We start from the raw sequence: 17500 nt of genomic DNA, 5'->3' as shown, positions 1-17500 counted from the left end.
CCTTTCCAGAGGACAACAGTCAGAATAGGACCACGCGGACAGAAAATCACCTGTTTTAGGTCTTACATAAGCGTGCGTCCACCAATCCTGGTGATTTGTGACATCTTAAACGGCGTTAGTTGGACTGAAAGCGCTGTAGTTGTGGCGCCGAATCCAGCGTGTTTTAGAAAAGGTATCGTTCACACCCAGAGAAACACACACACACACACTCCCGGCTAATAAAACCCTCCGTCTCTGAGCCTTTACCGCTCGGGCTGGGTGTAACCTCCCCAAAAATGTGTCCTGGGTGTACGTGTGTGTGTGTGTGTGTGTGTGTGTGTGTGTGTGTGTGTGTGTGTGTGTGTACTTGTTAAAGTGTTAAGGGCGGATTGAGTTGTGACCAGAACTGCGCCGGATCGGCTGAAACGGTCCGAGCGCAGAAATTGGAGCCTGCAAAATCTAGACCACAGCCTCTCAGCGTCTCTGCATTTACGTGGGATATGAAAACTAGAGACGAAACACACACACAAACACACACACACACACACACACACACACACACACACACACAGACACACACACACACACAGACATGGAATGGGGTGGGGAATACAAGGGTGCGAGCCTGCTTCATGTTAGTCCAAAATCCAAGCAAAAAGGTCTCCCAATGGCACTTCCATTACTGTTGCAACACGGGGCGAGGCAGGGAAATTGTTTAAATAAATAGGCCAAAGTCTAGAGTCTAGACCGAGAGCTGAAAGGCAGGAATGAAGTGTGTTACATAGCTGGCATGCTCATCTGGCCTTACAGCTAGGGTTGCCATATGAAGGCACCCAAAGTCAACACACACACACACACACACACGCAAACACACACATCTACACACTCACATACACGCACACACACACACACACACATCTACACACACGGCATCAGCAGGTGCGAAAGCACAGAGAGTGATAACCTCACATGCTCTTTTTTTTAAAGAGTAAGCCAGCTTTGTGAAGCTGATAAAGTACCACAAAGGAGAGAGAGCTGAAAAAATCGAGCAAAAGAGGGAGAGAGAGAAAGAGAGAGGGAGAGACTAGCTTTGCTAATGGCCGTGTGATCTCCATCTTCTGACACAAAGCTCTGGATCCCAACCAGCTCTGAAGAAGAATCACGTGCTTATCTTTGACACAAATAACTGTCTAAACACCACAATATAGCATCACAATGGCCCTTCTATTTCTGCCCTACCTCGCCCCCTCTCTCTCTTTCACACACTCACTCACATACACACACACACATTCACCCCCTTTTCTTCCTCTCAGTCTTTTATGTGGTTCTATCCCAAGGCCAAATGAAAGAACTATTTCCCTGTGTGTGTGTGTGTGTGTGTGTGTGTGTGTGTGTGTGTGTGTGTGTGTGTGTGTGTGTGTGTGTGTGTGTGTGTGTGTGTGTGTGTGTGTGTGTATGTGTGTGTGTGTGTGTGTGTGTGTGTTTGAGGGGGGTTGAGTTCTGAAAGACTACAGACTCAGCAGGGTAAATGGACAGCGTGTCAAGGGGCAAACTGCGCAACAGGTTTGTGCTGGGTTCACTAGAATTCTGATTCACACACACACACACACACACACACACACACACACACGTATTCACTCCCACAAGTACTTCCATAAACATTCCCTCTCTCTTCATACTTACACGGGTTTTTTTTGTTTTGTTTAAACACACTCTTGATTAATGATCCTATAAGTACGAATGGTCTATAGGCCTTCAGTAGCTCTCGAACACTAAGCTATCTCTAAGAACGCACACATCCCATAATAGCCCCCCCTCTTCGTGGGTAATTTACGGGCATTAACAACTGAAGCGCAATAGCCTCTTTCGATTTATCTCCTCCTCTTCGGGAGCGGGCTTATGAAAACTTTCCGTGAGAGAAGGTACTCCAGACATTCGTGGCAGCTGTGTTTTGGCAGGGACGAGCTTTCGTGAAGAAAGTTTCCCTTCGCATGCATGCACGCGTGAGACCAGGCCGCTAAAAAGACTCGCCGGCTCCGAGTGTCCCATCTCGAGGCGACACAAAAGAAACAGAGTGACATGGAACAGGAGTTTAAAAAAAGAACCAGAGAGAGAGAGAGAGAGAGAGAGAGAGAGAGAGCAAGAAACAGACAACAAAAAGGGCTTGACGTTTTGTTTGTGTGGTGCGTCTTCGGCCAAAACGCAATGCCCAGATATAGAATTTCAGCCTGGCGTTGCATGCCCCAAAACATCTGCACGAGAAGACAGTGCGGCTTGCAATAGCACAAATACTTTCCTTTTAATTTAGATCAGACTGGAATAACATAACGTTTGTCAGACATTTAATTGCCAAATATTATAGTTTATTCAGTCAACCAATAATATCAGTCTACTCAATGCAAATACATGCACCATGAAGCTATCGAAGCACTGAATACAATGGCTTGAACCCAGTTCAATCAATCGATCGCAGTCTGGTTCAGAATTCACTAATGTTGTTATGCACTGTGCAAGAGGACGCTTGAATTCAGCGTCTCCGCTGTTTAGGCGTGGTGCCTCGCACGACATGGTCGCAAACTCGTGGTTACATGTGCCAAAAAAAAGTTCGGAGCAGTCATTATAGTGGTTTGTAAAATGTATTTAATGTAATGTCACACCACTGCTTTACGTCCCCGCAATCCGACACACGCAAGGGAAGAGCCCGCGGCCCTCGCTTCCCTTTCTAACCAAAAGAGCACATATGTTGCTCGTTGGATTGGTTCTCATGCAGAAAGATACTGCTATCTCGCACAGTCAATTAGCGCGGTTTATAGGCTTTTCAGAACTCGCAGGAAACGCATGTGTATACACCTTCAGGGAAGATTGACTCTCAATTGAAAGATCTGACAGGATCCGAATTAAGGACGTTACATAACAACCTCAAGCCCTCAGTTGTCTCTGCGCTTTGTTGCAAATAGAGTCGTTACCGCTATCGTGTAAAAACATAAAGCGGGGCTGGAGGGCACGAGTGAGCCCGGATTTACTGGATAAACAGGAGGGTCTTAGCAAACCCCGAAGCACGCCAAATAAAGCCTCTCACACCGGAACAAGAATCAGCATCCCCATGATAAGGAGACCGGTGCGTGACTGTTTATTTTATCCGTCCCAAAAAAAAAACACAGGGCCTGCCGGCAGGGACCCGTTACCTCATGTTTTCTCTGTAAACATAGGTTAGAAAGTAGCTTGCAACATTAAGTCAAATAGTATCTGCAAACACCGAGTCACGCCTAATCGTAAAGAGACCAAAGGGTAGACCTACAGAAGTCATCAGAACATTCGGTGACATTATGAGAGGAAAATAAATACCTTAACAAATTCATAAAGTGTAAAGAGAAACTGAGAGGGGAGACCCAAATGATGTCAATGATGACTAATACAGAGCTGCATTATCAAAGGAGGCCGTTTCAAAGATTCCTCTAAATAGGCCACCCTTGCATTTCAGTTTAGCTTTTTGCTTGAAAAACCATGCTCATTTTGTGTCGCTCTGGACTACCAGGCGCCCAACTTTCTCATTCGGCTTTATTCTTTCATTCCGCCCCGCTATTGTTGAGGGGCCTTGCACGTCGCCCATATTTAACGGTCTGCGCTTCTTTCTCTCTCGCTCGCTCGCTCTCTCCACTCTGTACCAAATCCGTTTATTCAGACAGCCGTGCAGTTCAGAACTCTTTTTTTTATCAACTTGTCACCAGGCCTGTTAGTTCTGCTCTGCGCCCCGTTGTGCGTCTGCAATACTCGTACGCCCTGTCTCCAGGGTTAAAAACAAACCGAATCGAACCTCAAGCTCTCATTGAAATATCACTTCCAAGGAACCTGTTTGATTTTCAAAACGTTCGACCACGCCAAACCCGGGCGGCCCGTGTGTCTTCTTCCTAACAGAGTGTATTAAGGGAGCAGAGAGTTCCCGAGAGTTCCCAACATTTTAGGTGAACTACTTTAAGTACACCTAATATGATTAGATGATTTAATATTAAAATTGGAGGGATGGTTTTATTAGAGTACCCGTATCGATTTAACTATAAGAGTCGGCCCAGACAAACCTGGCTAAACCAATTGCACATGAAGTAGGACGTAGGCTAAACATAACGAGTCTCCATTACGTGGCATCAACATTTGGCTCACGCTGTACCTCTGCCCGGACCTCAAAATAGGCTGAGCATGCAGCCTACCAAGACCAGCCTCGGCCTCGGCCTCGGCCTCGGCCTAGCCCACGGGTGGATGAGTCATATTAAAATAAGTGATTCGTTTTTAATGAAGAACTCGTGTTGCGGCAGTAGTAGCGCAACGACGAGCCTGCGATGTGAACGGCATGGGAACGCTGTTGTGTCAGCTAGGTCACGAATATAAAATGTTTGCTCTTTTTGAAGACTCTAACATGGCGTAATTAAGACGTTTTTTTTAGAAAACAATAATCGTGTGGGTGTCTGAATATTCCCCTTAACAATATAAAACACAATGGTGCTGAAAATTATAGATAATTGGAGCAGTTTTGTACAATTTATGGTGGGCTGGTCTTCAAACAAAATATTTTTATTTGAATTCTCGAACTCTGGGTCGATTTAAACTTATTTCTTCTCACATGAAACCACATTAACCACATTCTATACAATTACCATGCGAGTAAACGTGTTAATTTCATCTTAACGTTTTTGTTTAACACAATAAAGAACGCTGTGGAATTCGTTAAAGGACGAGAAAAGGTCAAAAAATAATGGATAACAGCATAACATTTCTTGTCATTCCAGTGACTTTAACAGTCTATCCCAAAGCCAAGTTATTAATAAAAAATGTGAAAAGACTTGTGTCCCACACTTGACAGTCAGAAGAACAACACAAATATAAGGTTGTATGACTGCAATTCCATTATGGAAACCAATAGTTCGTGAGCTTCCTTTAAAACACGTTTAAACCCATTTATTTAAAATAAATAATGAAACTTCAGACGCTGAAACATTAATACGAGTACCCGCCTGCAATGCACTCTTGCTTCCAACAGAGACCACTGCGCGTCGCAGAAAGCTTGGAAATTGCTATAGCACATGAATTGATGCAGAAGCGTTTTAAATAATATTCTTAACACCAATTGTTATTTCAATGTATTATCAGCTGATGTTGTAACATAATCAATGGATCATTTTTAGCATATAATAATGTTATAACCACTAAGGGAGCCCGTATCATTGTGGCTCAAACACGGCACGATCGAACAGATATGCAGCTTTCATTTAACGACACGCACTATAGTAGTTCCTTACGCAATATTCAAAATGCACTGTTTTACAAACGTGTAGGCACAGTTAAGGATATACTGTCACACATAAAATGCTATAATATTGGCAACAATCCTTAATGCAAAAGTGATATATTTTATTTTGGTTCATTCACGTCTAACAACTGACTGAAAATAGTCGAAAATACATAGCACCGCAAACCATTTTACAAAATGTCGATAAAAAGAAAAAGATGCACTAACCGCTATCGCTTCGCACATATTTACAAATCCACACAAAACCAATTTCCCATTGCCCATTCGGTTCAACCAACTCTGCGCGGTAGACTGCCGCAATCCGGGCAAGCCCGCCCGCCAGGACAGGCACCGGCGGAAAACACGAGCAATAGTTGGGACTCACCTGTACCACTCCAACCCGTTGTCGTAGTTTCGGTCGAAGAAGTGCGGCTCCGCTCCCACGGCCCTGATGTCGGGATGCACGCGGAGGAACTCGAGCAGTGCGCGCGTGCCTCCCTTCTTCACGCCGATGATGATGGCCTGGGGCAGCTTCTTGCTGCCCGAGCCGTTCGAGAAACTTGACAGCGAGCTGGGCTCCGGTGATCTCTGATCGACCCGCGCCTGATCTTCCCACTCATCGCCCCGGTCCCCGTCCACGTCGTTCGCCGATAAGTCTCTGGATGCGGTCCGGAGGGACGGCTCGTCGTAGTCAGACTCCAAATCAACCCAGCCTTGCGGTCTGGGCAGCAGTTTGGACATGAGGTCCGCTCTGCCGCCGCTCTCTGTCCTTCTGCTCGCGTGCTCCGGCTCCTTCACCCGGTAGCTGTCCACCACCAAACTGGGCATGGTGGCACAGTACCCCACGCAGGAATAGAGCATGTATGCCCACAATAAAAACATAATGCCGAGTAGTGCAAGTTTCTTTTTCACGGGGCTCGCTGACAATGCATACAGATTGTGACAAACCAGGCTATATTCCATAAGCCTCGCAGATGCGAACCGTAATAATCCAACGGGACATATTGCCAAAACTATTCACCCCCGGCTGCTACTACTCGGTAATCTTCGCATGGTGGAACAACCATCCACTGAAAACGAATAAATAGAAAACCAACCAACAAACAAAAAAGGAAGAAAAAAACCCCGAAATAAACTAAAAACTAAAACGTCGGTTAGAAGCTCAGTGCATACGGTGCCTGCGCCCGAACATTACTGCGGTGCAAAAACTGGTAGTCGACAGAGATGAGAGGTGCACTTCTGTGCCACTCCGAAAGCCAGCCCTCTCGCGCTCCGGTTGCATCCCCGCCGCCTCGATGCGAGCCTCTGAGTGTTCGCGAGCCCCCGCTGAACACTAGAAACTTATACAGCGCCGCAGCTTTACATATGCCTCTGATTGACACCGAGGCTGGCCTACCGAACTACGCGCAGAGAAAAAAAAAACGCTCATTTGTTGACATAGCCGGACCAATCAGATAATAGCAAAGGAGGGTCTTCGAGAGATCCTTGCATACTTTAGCCAATTAAAGGCTCTTATTGGACAAGGAAACATTATGCTGGAACCCTTTCATTTAACAGCAGGGGGATTCCAACTTGTTAAAAGTTCTTTGATCAGTCAGAGTTGGGTTCCTAGAAATACAAATATTGATTTGTTTCCCCGTTGGCTCTCAGGCTATACGGCAATGAAAGCAGACTTTTGGTGCGCAACCAACATCCACCATTTCGTTTAAAAGTAATTACAAAGATAGAACTTTTTTTATTTCTGTTTAGATTTTCATCAAACTATTCAATTGTTTTTACCTATTCAAAACAAACGAGACACTTGTGTCATAGCTCTTACATGGAGAGTGAATGTGGTCTACAGGTATTAGTGAATCCAACATTAAAATTCACTAAATATGGTAATAAAGTATAGGAACGGCCTGTGGCTGAACTTGAACGGAAAAAGTATAATCACCGCCTATGGTTAAACCTGCACAGATAGATTAATAATTCCGACCAGTTGCCATAGCTTACTGAGGCGGTAATACCCACATTGCTGGATGTCAAGAAAACCTACGAAACAAAGTTAGAAAGTTAAGAATAGTTAAACACGCAAATATGGAAAAATTGTCAAGTTTGCTACATAGCCAACTATTTCCGTAGTCAAGCTGAAATAGATAACGATCTGTATTATTAATTCTAGGCTACAATGTAAAACAGCACAAGTTAAATCGCTTATAACAGAATAGACCTCAGTGCAGTAGATTTAATGTAGAATTGCTGTAACTAAACTAAAGGAGACGTATATCCTAAACATTTATTACAGGAGTAAGAATTATTCATTATATTTAGTATAAAAGACAATCATATTATATTATCACAATGATAACACATCATCATCATTATTATTATTTGTATTATTATTAGATAATGTGGTATAAGTGGGATTAATTCATTAATTAACTAATTCATGTTTTGTTAAAGTTGTGTCGATAATCGACCTTCATATATTCTCAGTAGTTATTCGTATTTGTGTTGTTATCAAACATGATCCTATCCATAAGCTAGCCTATGTAACTGAAGGTAGCGTCGATACAGAAAAAAAGTGATCATTATTACAAACTTGAAATCTGAAGTTTCATGTGTCTTTTGAACTGAGGCAAGGGCATAATTTGGTCGCTCTTTAAGATTAAACTGGCCGGGCCTCCGGCAATTCAAGCCAAGGTCGTTTGTAAAGTCATATTGAAAGAATCAGGTTCCAGAACTCTTTTACTATAACTTTGGGATCTTGGCGAACAAAAACAGAACTTCGAAAAGCAAAATAAAACTTGCGTTGGTGGATTCTCGCTGAGGCCTGGCCTAAATCATGTTCTACCGCCAAATGCAAAGTCGCTCTTTCTCTTGATTTACGGTGTCTGACATGCAATCCAGTGAATTTATTGTAATAAATTATAAGCACAACAAAGGCCTGAACAAAGATACTCATCGACAAGTTTTATGGACATAATTTTGCTCTTATTTGAACAATGAATCACAACACTCATGTTATGTAAATTATGAAATTGTGACTCTTTGCAAGCGTGCAGTGAAAGTGGACGTTTGCTGCGTCATGTTGCGACATTGTCATTAGTTTGTTGAGTTATAACGTGAAAGACACGGGTGACCTCGAGAGAAAGATCCACAATGAAGCCAGATGCTCGTGAGTCGCAGGTCTCCTGCCGGGCCTTAACGACCCACCGCGGCACTATTTGCGGAAAGAGCTCGTGCGTCTGCCCGGGAGTGGTTCATATTTCTTACGTATATTCATATGTATATTCCACAATTTTGAATTTCGATGTAAAAGAAGTTTGCACTTTATTTATAGTTTTCAAATATTCTATCTCTTACATTTATTTTTCATGACACTCCGTTAATTAATCTAAAAACAATATTTTATTCACAAATAACAGTTTTACTAAAACATATTTGTATTTGGTTATATTATATTTAATCATTAAACATCAATTTAAAAAAACATATTAGGCATCAATAAATTATTATGTGTGTCTTAAATACAGTTTGTGAGTTGGTAATTTTTTTAGTTTTTTATACTTAGTATGATAAAGTGCAATGAAGTTCATGCCCAAAAAAAACAAAACATGAAACATTAAAAGCTAATGTGTAAGCCCTAGTTTCATTATTCTTCACCATAACCTAAACAAAACAACATGAACTAAGAGTTTAGGGCTGCTCTGACTGCACGTGTTGAACACATTTCCCCCAGTCTGTCACCAAGGAGAGAGGAGGGGAGAGGCCCGCTTCCCTGTCCTTACTGTACTGTAATAGACCTACCCAAGGGGTGGGCAGTGAAGCGGAGGTCTTTTCGGACATACCAGCACCCCTCTCGGTGACACAAGTCTCCCCGGGCCGGGGCGAGAGGGAGAGGAAGGACCCCAGATGTCCGGGGCCTCCGTGGAAACCTTAGCCAGTCTGCTCTCGCTCCCTCTCTCCCTCTCTCCCTCTCTCCTTCTCTCCCTCTCTCCCTCTCTCCCTCTCTCCGGACCCCGCTGCATTTGCAGGGGTTTTTCCTCTGTTTCCAACTGTGTATTTCACCCTCTCTGTCTCTGTTGACTCTGGCTCCGTGCTCTGTGCTCCGTGCTCGGGGTGTCTGCCTTTACAACCTCTGGAAAGTTCGATTTGTGCCGCACGCACCAGAGACAGAGAGATTGATGTCGCATTAAAAATGTGTGGACTGCAAGGAAATCCATCAAGATTGATATATTTGAGTGCATAAAAATGGAATTCAGAATCCCCTTCTCGCCTCTCTTTTGGTAAAAAAACAATTCAGATTTATGAGGAACTTCACGCTGGGATATTAATAAGTGCAAAATGTTTGGTTACATTTGGATTTATCGCTCTCCAGAACACTTGAGCTAATGTAAACTACCCAGTGAAGGAGGTTCTGAAGTGCTATGAAGCCTTTAGTTCTCCTCTCAATTAGTCCACGTATGTGTGTGTGTGGGTGCATGTGTGTGTGTGTGTGTGTGGGTGAGAGGATGGGATGTGTTAAATCAAGACTCACCTCATTGAAGACAGGTGCTGTTCACAGGTGGCACACACACACACACACACACACACACACACACACACAGATCAAAGCAGAAGAAATTTTTTTTTGCCTTCTGCTCGGTGCCCCTAGTGTCACACATACACACACACACACACACACACACACACACACACACACACACACACACACCACGGAAAAACGTCTGCCACACAGCTGTCTTTCAAAACAGGAAATCCACCAAATACATCCAGTCCAGCACCCCGAGGAAGAATGGAGCCGTGGAGAGGGGTGCAGGCATCCACCTGTTACTCCTGCTTTTAAAGGAGGAGAACAGGAATGTTTCGCACACATGCATGAAACTGAACTTAGCCTACAGCCTCTCCCTTTTACTAGGATTTTAAAAGCATATTTCCATCATATGTACACATGTGTGAAAATGTGCAGATATGGGAGAGGGAGAGAGAGAGAGAGAGAGAGAGAGAGAGAGGGAGAGAGAGAGAAGGAAACAGAAAGAGAGAGAGAATGAGAGAGAGAGAGAGAGAGAGAAGGAAACAGAAAGAGAGAGAGAGAGAGAATGAGAGAGAGAGAGAGAAGGAAAGAGAAAGAGAGAGAGAGATAGAGAGAGAAAGAAAGAGAAAGAGAGAGAGAGAATGAGAGAGAGAACGAAAGAGAAAGAGAAAGGGCTCAGTGTAAACATGAGAGGAAGAGAGGAAAAGAAAGAGGCAGAGGCCAAGTGCACAAAAATGAAAGCCGTCCCAGTACATGATTGGGACAGTGGAGATAGATAGACAGACACACAGAGAGAGAGACAGAAAGAGAGAGAGAGAGGAGAGAGAGAGGAGAGAGAGAGACAATAAGGTGTGAGTTTGTGAGTGTGAGAAAGTTAGAGAGAGAGATGGACTGACAGGGAGTCAGAGAGGAAACGAGTGTGAGAGCGAGGAACACTGATCTGACTCAATAGGTCTGCCCTGTGTGTGTGTGTGTGTGTGTGTGTGTGTGTGTGTGTGTGTGTGTGAGGGGGGTCCACTGCTGTGGTGGGGGTCCGGGGCGGATGTCGTAAACACACACCGACCAGCATGTTGAGCCCAGGAGGCCGACACCAACATTCAATCCACACACACACACCAGTCCAGAGGGCAGCAGCTGGACCTACTCCACTCATCCCTCTCTCTCTCTCTCTCTCTCTCCCTCTCTCTCTCTCCCTCTTCCCCTCTCTCTCTCTCTAGACCACAAAGGCCCCACAACTGGCTGTGTCACAGTCTTCTCTCTCTTTATGAGTTAACCACCCAAACGTTTCCCTGAAGTCCAGGATCAGAGCGGGTCCACGAGTGGTCCCCCTCCCACGCCCCCAACACTTTAATATCTCACACACACACACACACACACACACACACACACACACACACACACACACACACACACACACACACACACACACACACACACCACTTTTAAGAGAGGGGGGGTGGGGGGCGCAACTGGACCATGGGTCATAAGTAACAACCCACACGTCTTGAGTTAACAACCCAAATCAAATTTCTTTCTCACCACTCCTTCTAGGGTTAGAGGGGGGGTGGTGGGGGCACGACTATGTAGCCCAATTAGCAATGGCTTTGTTGAGGAAACGGGGGGGTGGGGGGGGGGGGGGGGGTATCAGTTCACAGACAGGTGTACAGCTCCTTTCCACAGGGGGAAATGGACCTCCTCCACCCCAGATTGCAGGGCAGTACCTCAGACAACTTTGTCCAGTGTTGGCTATGTGGCCATTTCCTCATAATAATCAGCTATATAATAACTTTAAATAAAGATTTTTGGTCATTTTCAGTGGTTCTCTATGAAGCATTTTGGAAAATACACTAATGGGTTTAACATATACAGTACCATTCCAGGTGACTACCTTGTGAAAGCTTCTTGAAAGAATGCCAAGAGTGTGAAAAGCTGTCATCAAAGCAAAAGGTGGCTACTTTGAAGAATCTAAAATATAAAACATATTCTGGTTTAACACTTTTTTTTGGTTTATCACATAATTCCATGTGTGTTCCTTCATAGTTTTGACGTCTTCAATATTAATCTGCAATGTAGAAAAAATAAAAATAAAGAAAAACCATTGAATGAGAAGGTGTGTCCAAACGTTTGACTGGTACTGTAAGTGTGTTATACCTGAGAGATACTTTCTGAGGGATAAGCTGTATGATGTCGACAGTCATTCAGTGACCATGATAGCAGTTCTTTGCAAAGCGCTATTACTTCATCTATTAACTTTGGAACAGGAAACACAGACCCTTTTCTCATGTCAAGTGTTTTCAGGCAAAACAACACAAATGCAGAATTTATTTCCTACAGTTTAGAGGCCAGGAACTGAGCTCATCAACATAGCAGAGACAGATCTTTTTATCCATTTGTGATTGATTGCACGCACACACACACACACACACACACACACACACACACACACACACACACACACACAGACACGCGCACGCACGCACGCACGCACGCACGCACGCACGCACGCACGCACGCACGCACGCACGCACGCACGCACGCACGCACGCACGCACGCACGCACGCACGCACACACACACACACACACACACACACACACACACACACACACACACACACACACACTCACACACACACACACACACACACACACACACACTGCAGGCCTGCAATTCAGGGCATGGTTCACATTACTCAGCGAATCTGGCCTTCTGTTTCTCTTAGATACAGCCAAACAGGAAGTCCGACTGACATCAGCGAAGAGCGTTCAGTATTTATACGCATACAGCCGTCACACCGTATGCATCTTAACCGCATTAAACATCAGGCTGTAGCATGTTTATGTACTGTTTCAGATTAAACCAATATGGATCGTTAGTCTGCTTTAACAGCTCTTCAGTGTGTATGATGTTCTGTGTCAAGCATCCCCGCCCTAAACAGCTGCACAGGGCTTGCCTCCTGGGCGTAGGGTGAGTGCAAGAACTGACTAATGACCCAAATAGCTGAGGACTGGGGAGCGGATTTGGGCCAGAACTGGGCCACGGCTGTTCTGGAGGTCGTCGGGGTAACAGAGGTTAGTGCAACCTGGGTGGTTTGAAACCCTAGGATGTCCCTGCACTCCTGACAGCACTGATGCAAACCCCAGCTCCTCCCTCACTGATGTAAACCCCAGCTCATCCCTCACCTCCTCATGATGTACCAATTTTCAGATGATTGCTGAGTTATTAATCTCTGGATAGTTATCTGTACAGGAATGGAATAAGCACTTCAATAAATAAATAAACATATCAAATATAAAACAGATATAGCAGGAAAAGAACAGGAAATGAATCGGCATGTCATCAAAAGAGCTTTATTGTGCAATGATCCCTGTTCTTCTGCAGGTCCATTCCACAGCGTTGTCTCCTCTTGCTTCGGGTTGGACCCTGAACTGCACGGATCTGGACCACAACCATCCTAGAGGTCAGAGGTCAGCTGCCATGCCAACGGAGGTTACTAATGACCTCAAGTCGAGTGGTTTTGAAGGCCCAGGATGCATTTGTGCAGCACTTTTCTTCCTGCTCTGAAGAACTATTCAGACATGTCTGCTAAATGACTATTCTTCAGTTGAACAGGATTTGTATCTATTGGTGCAGTTATACAAATTGTTAGCTGATATCGTACCCCTCCCTGATGGCGGACAATTTGGGTTTCGTGGATGATCCTTGAGCAATTATCTGCTGTAACCCGTACTGAAGAAGTGACCTTTATCGAACTTACCAGCAGCAGATATAAAAACAAGTCGAGTTGAGGTAGAAATCATGAAACTTTTATTGTGCTTTTGGCCTGAGCCCTTCCAGAAAACGCTAACAGAGACGAATGAGCTCAGCGTGGTGGGCTTCAAGCCCCAGGATTCATAGATGCAGTCGTCTCCTTCGTGCAGATGCATCTGGATGTTTGCCAAAACGCTATTCTTCAGAGACTCAACGTTTGTATTTATTGGTGCACAGTTCTGAAGACTGCTGGCTGATGCCTCCACCTCCTGTTTTAGCAGCATTTAGCAGACTGCTGCTTTTCTTTGCAGGGTTTATATAATATTCCTAAATTTCCCTCGGGATTAATAAAGTATCCATCTATCTATCTATCATATGTATTGATTGATCATTACTGACTGATCTTTCCACCTAATGTTGCCCAAATATAAATTTTAATGGAGGCTTGTTGGCTACATAGTTGGTGCACTCGTATCGGTTTTGTAACTGAATGAGGGATCGTCGTAGAACACAGAGCGGCAGAAATGAAAACAAGACTGGAGATGTAAATCAGAAGACCTTTATTGTACCAGGACCTTCCAGGTCCTCTGGCATGTGGTCTGAACAGTGAGGTCTGAGTGGAGGTCAAACCCGTGTGGTTTGGGTAGCTGCGTGTAACAAAAACAGAATTAAGAACCATTAAGAGTTTATTTCCATTGGCCTACATTCAAGAATTATGGGTATTTGTTTACAGTTCAGTAGATCTGAAAAAAGAAGAAGAAAAAAAAAAAAAAAGAACCGCAATCACAGTTTGCATTGTAATCCTTCCAAAGAAATGGATTGATAAATAGCTGAAACTGAAAATAAACTAATTTAGTATTATTAAGACCCAACTCTACAGAAACAGAAATGCTGATGTTTTGTTGACTGTGAGTCAGGTTCATTTCACCTGAATAGTTCATGTGCTTGAGTTACATATGGGCTCAAGTATTTTGGGGTTATGAGACACCCATCTCAAGCATCATTACAGAAAAGTGGTTCTGTACATTAGCCATTTACAACATGATGCAAATTTAGGGAATATACATAAATAATTTATCTGAAATATTTACACACACACACACACACACCTTGCATTGATTACTTCACAAGCTATTGGGGGAGACTCTTAAATGAAGTTTTTGTATACTTGGACACTTTCTGCAGCCTCTCTGTCTGAGTCCTTCCTCATTTACTTTATCTGTTTTCGTCTTACACTCACTCATAGTCTGTGATGGCTAAAAATGGCCCCTGTCAATCTCATTATCTTCCTCAATCTTTGAACCGTAACCGTAAAGGTAAGGAGCATATAGCATGGTAGGTTGGAAGGTTGGTAGGAGGACCAGACACTCAGTAACAAACAAACTCACAATCTAATGAGAGCTGGATGAACACAGTGGAGAATACGGACAATCAAGGTGACTGGAGGGAGTGGGGGTAATGCAAACGCTAACGAAGCTAGCGCACCAACGCCAACAAAGCTAGCGTCCCAACGCCAACAAAGCTAGCGTCCCAACGCCAACAAAGCTAGCGCACCAAAATAATAAAGCAAGCGCACCAACGCTAACAATGCTAGCATGTCAACGTTAACAAAGCTAACGTCCCAGTGCTAACAAAGCTAACGTCCCAGTGCTAACAAAGCTAGCATCCCAACGCTAACCAAGCCAGCGGGGGTTAACTCAGTACACTAAGGCTGGAGCTGGCCGGTAGCGCCTCAGGCTCGGTGCGCCGGGTCTTGCAGGTGAGCGCGAGCAGCAGCAGCATGGGCAGGTGCCAGAGGCTGCAGAAGAAGAGCTTGCGGGCGTTCTGCCGGTCGGCGTTACGGTAAAAGCGGAAGGCGAGATAGCTGATGTACAGGTTGATGGGCAGCGACACCAGCGGGAAGGTCCAGGTGGTGATGCCCACCACGGGCGCCAGTGAGGAAAGCCCGATCAGGCCAAGGCTGTGGCGCAGTGCCACGCGGCGGCACATGTCCGGGTGCGTGACGGACATCATGCGGTAGCCGCCGCGCGAGTAGTCCTCACGAAGGTTCCAGCTCAGCGCGTTGAAGTGGGGGAACTGCCAGCTGTACAGGAGGCCACCCATCAAGAGCGCACCTGCAGGGGAGAGAGAGAGGGAGGGAGAGAGGGGTAAATATTTAAATATGACATCTTGAAATTGCATTCATTCTCAGCAACTCTCCCTAGCACAACCTTGATGTTAATTTAAACAAAAGTACAGAACAGCTATATATTTGCTATATTTGTTGTGCGTGTCACTTTGAATGCTCGGTGCAAGAACCCGGCACCGCGAGGGAATCTGCCCGTGCGTACCGGAACACCAGCAAGTATTACTTTCAAATGACTTCCATTCTGTAGTCCTCTTAAGACTAAAAAGACAAACACTACCTGCACATTGAAACAGTGGGAGGTGTGGTGGCTAGTCACCTTCTCCGTGTGTGTGTGTGTGTGTGTGTGTGTGTGTGTGTGTGTGTGTGTGTGTGTGTGTGAGTGAATGCGGGAACGGAGGAGCCCGAGAGAGGAAAACAAGACGGCGGTGTCTTTCTCTTTCTCTTTCTCATGGGTCTCCAGAGCTCAATTTAAAGGCTAGGGTTTCACTTCCTGTTTTGGAGGGTGGGGTCACTAAGGCTAGGAGGTGGGTGTGGTTCTGGAAGATCTCCCTTGGCCAAGGGAGTAGGGTGGTGTGTGTGTGTGTGTGTGTGTGTGTGTGTTAGATTGCTCGAAAAAACTGCAGTCTGGTCTTCATGAACAAAGAAAAGGTTGAAGAATACTAGTAGGATGCTATATCCACTGGTAAGCACAGAGAGACACACACACACACACACACACACACACACACACACACACACACACACACACACACACACACACACACACACACACACACACACACACACACACACACACACACACACACACACCCCCTAATGATGAACAAACACTAATCACCAAACAGGCTTAATTCAGCTGCTGTGGCAAAACACTGTTATCTTGTTCAGTTGAAGGAAAAATGCTTGTCACTGCGTTGCCTGAAACCAACTCTCTGGCAGACTGACAGATGAACATGGCCGCTTCAGACGGAAGGATGATGATTGGGATATTTTCGCCCAGAATGGCACAAGCTTTTATAAACGTCGTGCGTAGCTCAGACAGCATCCAGCTGCTTGGCAGCAACCCAACGACGGGTTGCCATGACGAAGCACTTGACATCTCCTAAACAACGAGACCCCCTGCTCTGCCTCTAGAACACTCCATCCTCGGAGCCACGGGAAGTACCCACTCTCCAAACTCTCAGCAAGGGACTCTGTTAGTAAACACGGCTAAATATTGCGGTTTGTGTGGAAGGCCTTAAGTATGCTCCAAAACATCTCCGTTCACATCACGCGGATGTGTACGTGCGCCTTCGTGTCTCCAAAGTATACTAGTTTCGCTGTTGGGGACACGTCTCTCTTCGCACAGGGTCAACGAGTGTGTTTGAAATAATATCTCTGCGTTGAGTGAATATACTAAAGACTTATTTTCTTTAGGTCTATAGTTTCTCTGCCCCTTCATACCCATTCACTCCTCTATCTAAGGATAGCAATAGCTACCTAGCTGAAACTACCACTGCTGGTAATCTAATCAGCTGTGGCATGACAAACAAAACCCTTATTTCATCAGCGGTTGTTTCATTCCCACGGTGCAATGAAAGTGTTTATCTGTACTGTAAACTGCCTTGGGTGAAGGAGTCCGCTAACTGAACGAATAGCGTAAATAGGCTTGTTTTCTCTTGAGCCTGAGGGTGCTTTAAACCTGGCATGCACACACACACACACACACACACACACAAGTTCTGGGGCTGTGAGGACCGTCTGTGTGGACCATCCTGGTGATGAAGTTTGTGTCACATGCACCATGTGCTGACCTTAAAGTAGCAGTGACTGCAGGAGAATACTTAAGAGGGTACGAGGATGGG

At 45.0% G+C, this 17500-nt stretch overlaps 2 protein-coding genes across 2 annotated transcripts in view; both read right to left on the bottom strand.

Moving 5' to 3' along the window:
• The window catches only part of hs3st3b1b (heparan sulfate (glucosamine) 3-O-sulfotransferase 3B1b), a 31276-nt gene extending 24619 nt beyond the window's left edge, over positions 1 to 6657 (bottom strand). The window contains exon 1 of the mRNA XM_012832109.3: positions 5646 to 6657. Within this exon, the coding sequence (XP_012687563.1) occupies positions 5646 to 6223 (578 nt within the window). The 5' untranslated portion in view covers positions 6224 to 6657. The remainder of the gene's footprint in view (positions 1 to 5645) is intronic.
• Positions 6658 to 14073: 7416 nt separating this feature from the next.
• Positions 14074 to 17500, bottom strand: part of LOC105904250 (protoheme IX farnesyltransferase, mitochondrial) — a 48207-nt gene continuing 44780 nt past the window's right edge. The window contains exon 7 of the mRNA XM_012832106.3: positions 14074 to 15642. Coding sequence (XP_012687560.2) covers positions 15221 to 15642 — 422 coding nt within the window. The 3' untranslated portion in view covers positions 14074 to 15220. The remainder of the gene's footprint in view (positions 15643 to 17500) is intronic.

Source organism: Clupea harengus, chromosome 23, assembly GCF_900700415.2.
Source record: "Clupea harengus chromosome 23, Ch_v2.0.2, whole genome shotgun sequence".
In the NCBI taxonomy this organism is placed as follows: domain Eukaryota; kingdom Metazoa; phylum Chordata; class Actinopteri; order Clupeiformes; family Clupeidae; genus Clupea; species Clupea harengus.
This window is presented reverse-complemented; position numbering and strand designations above follow the sequence as displayed.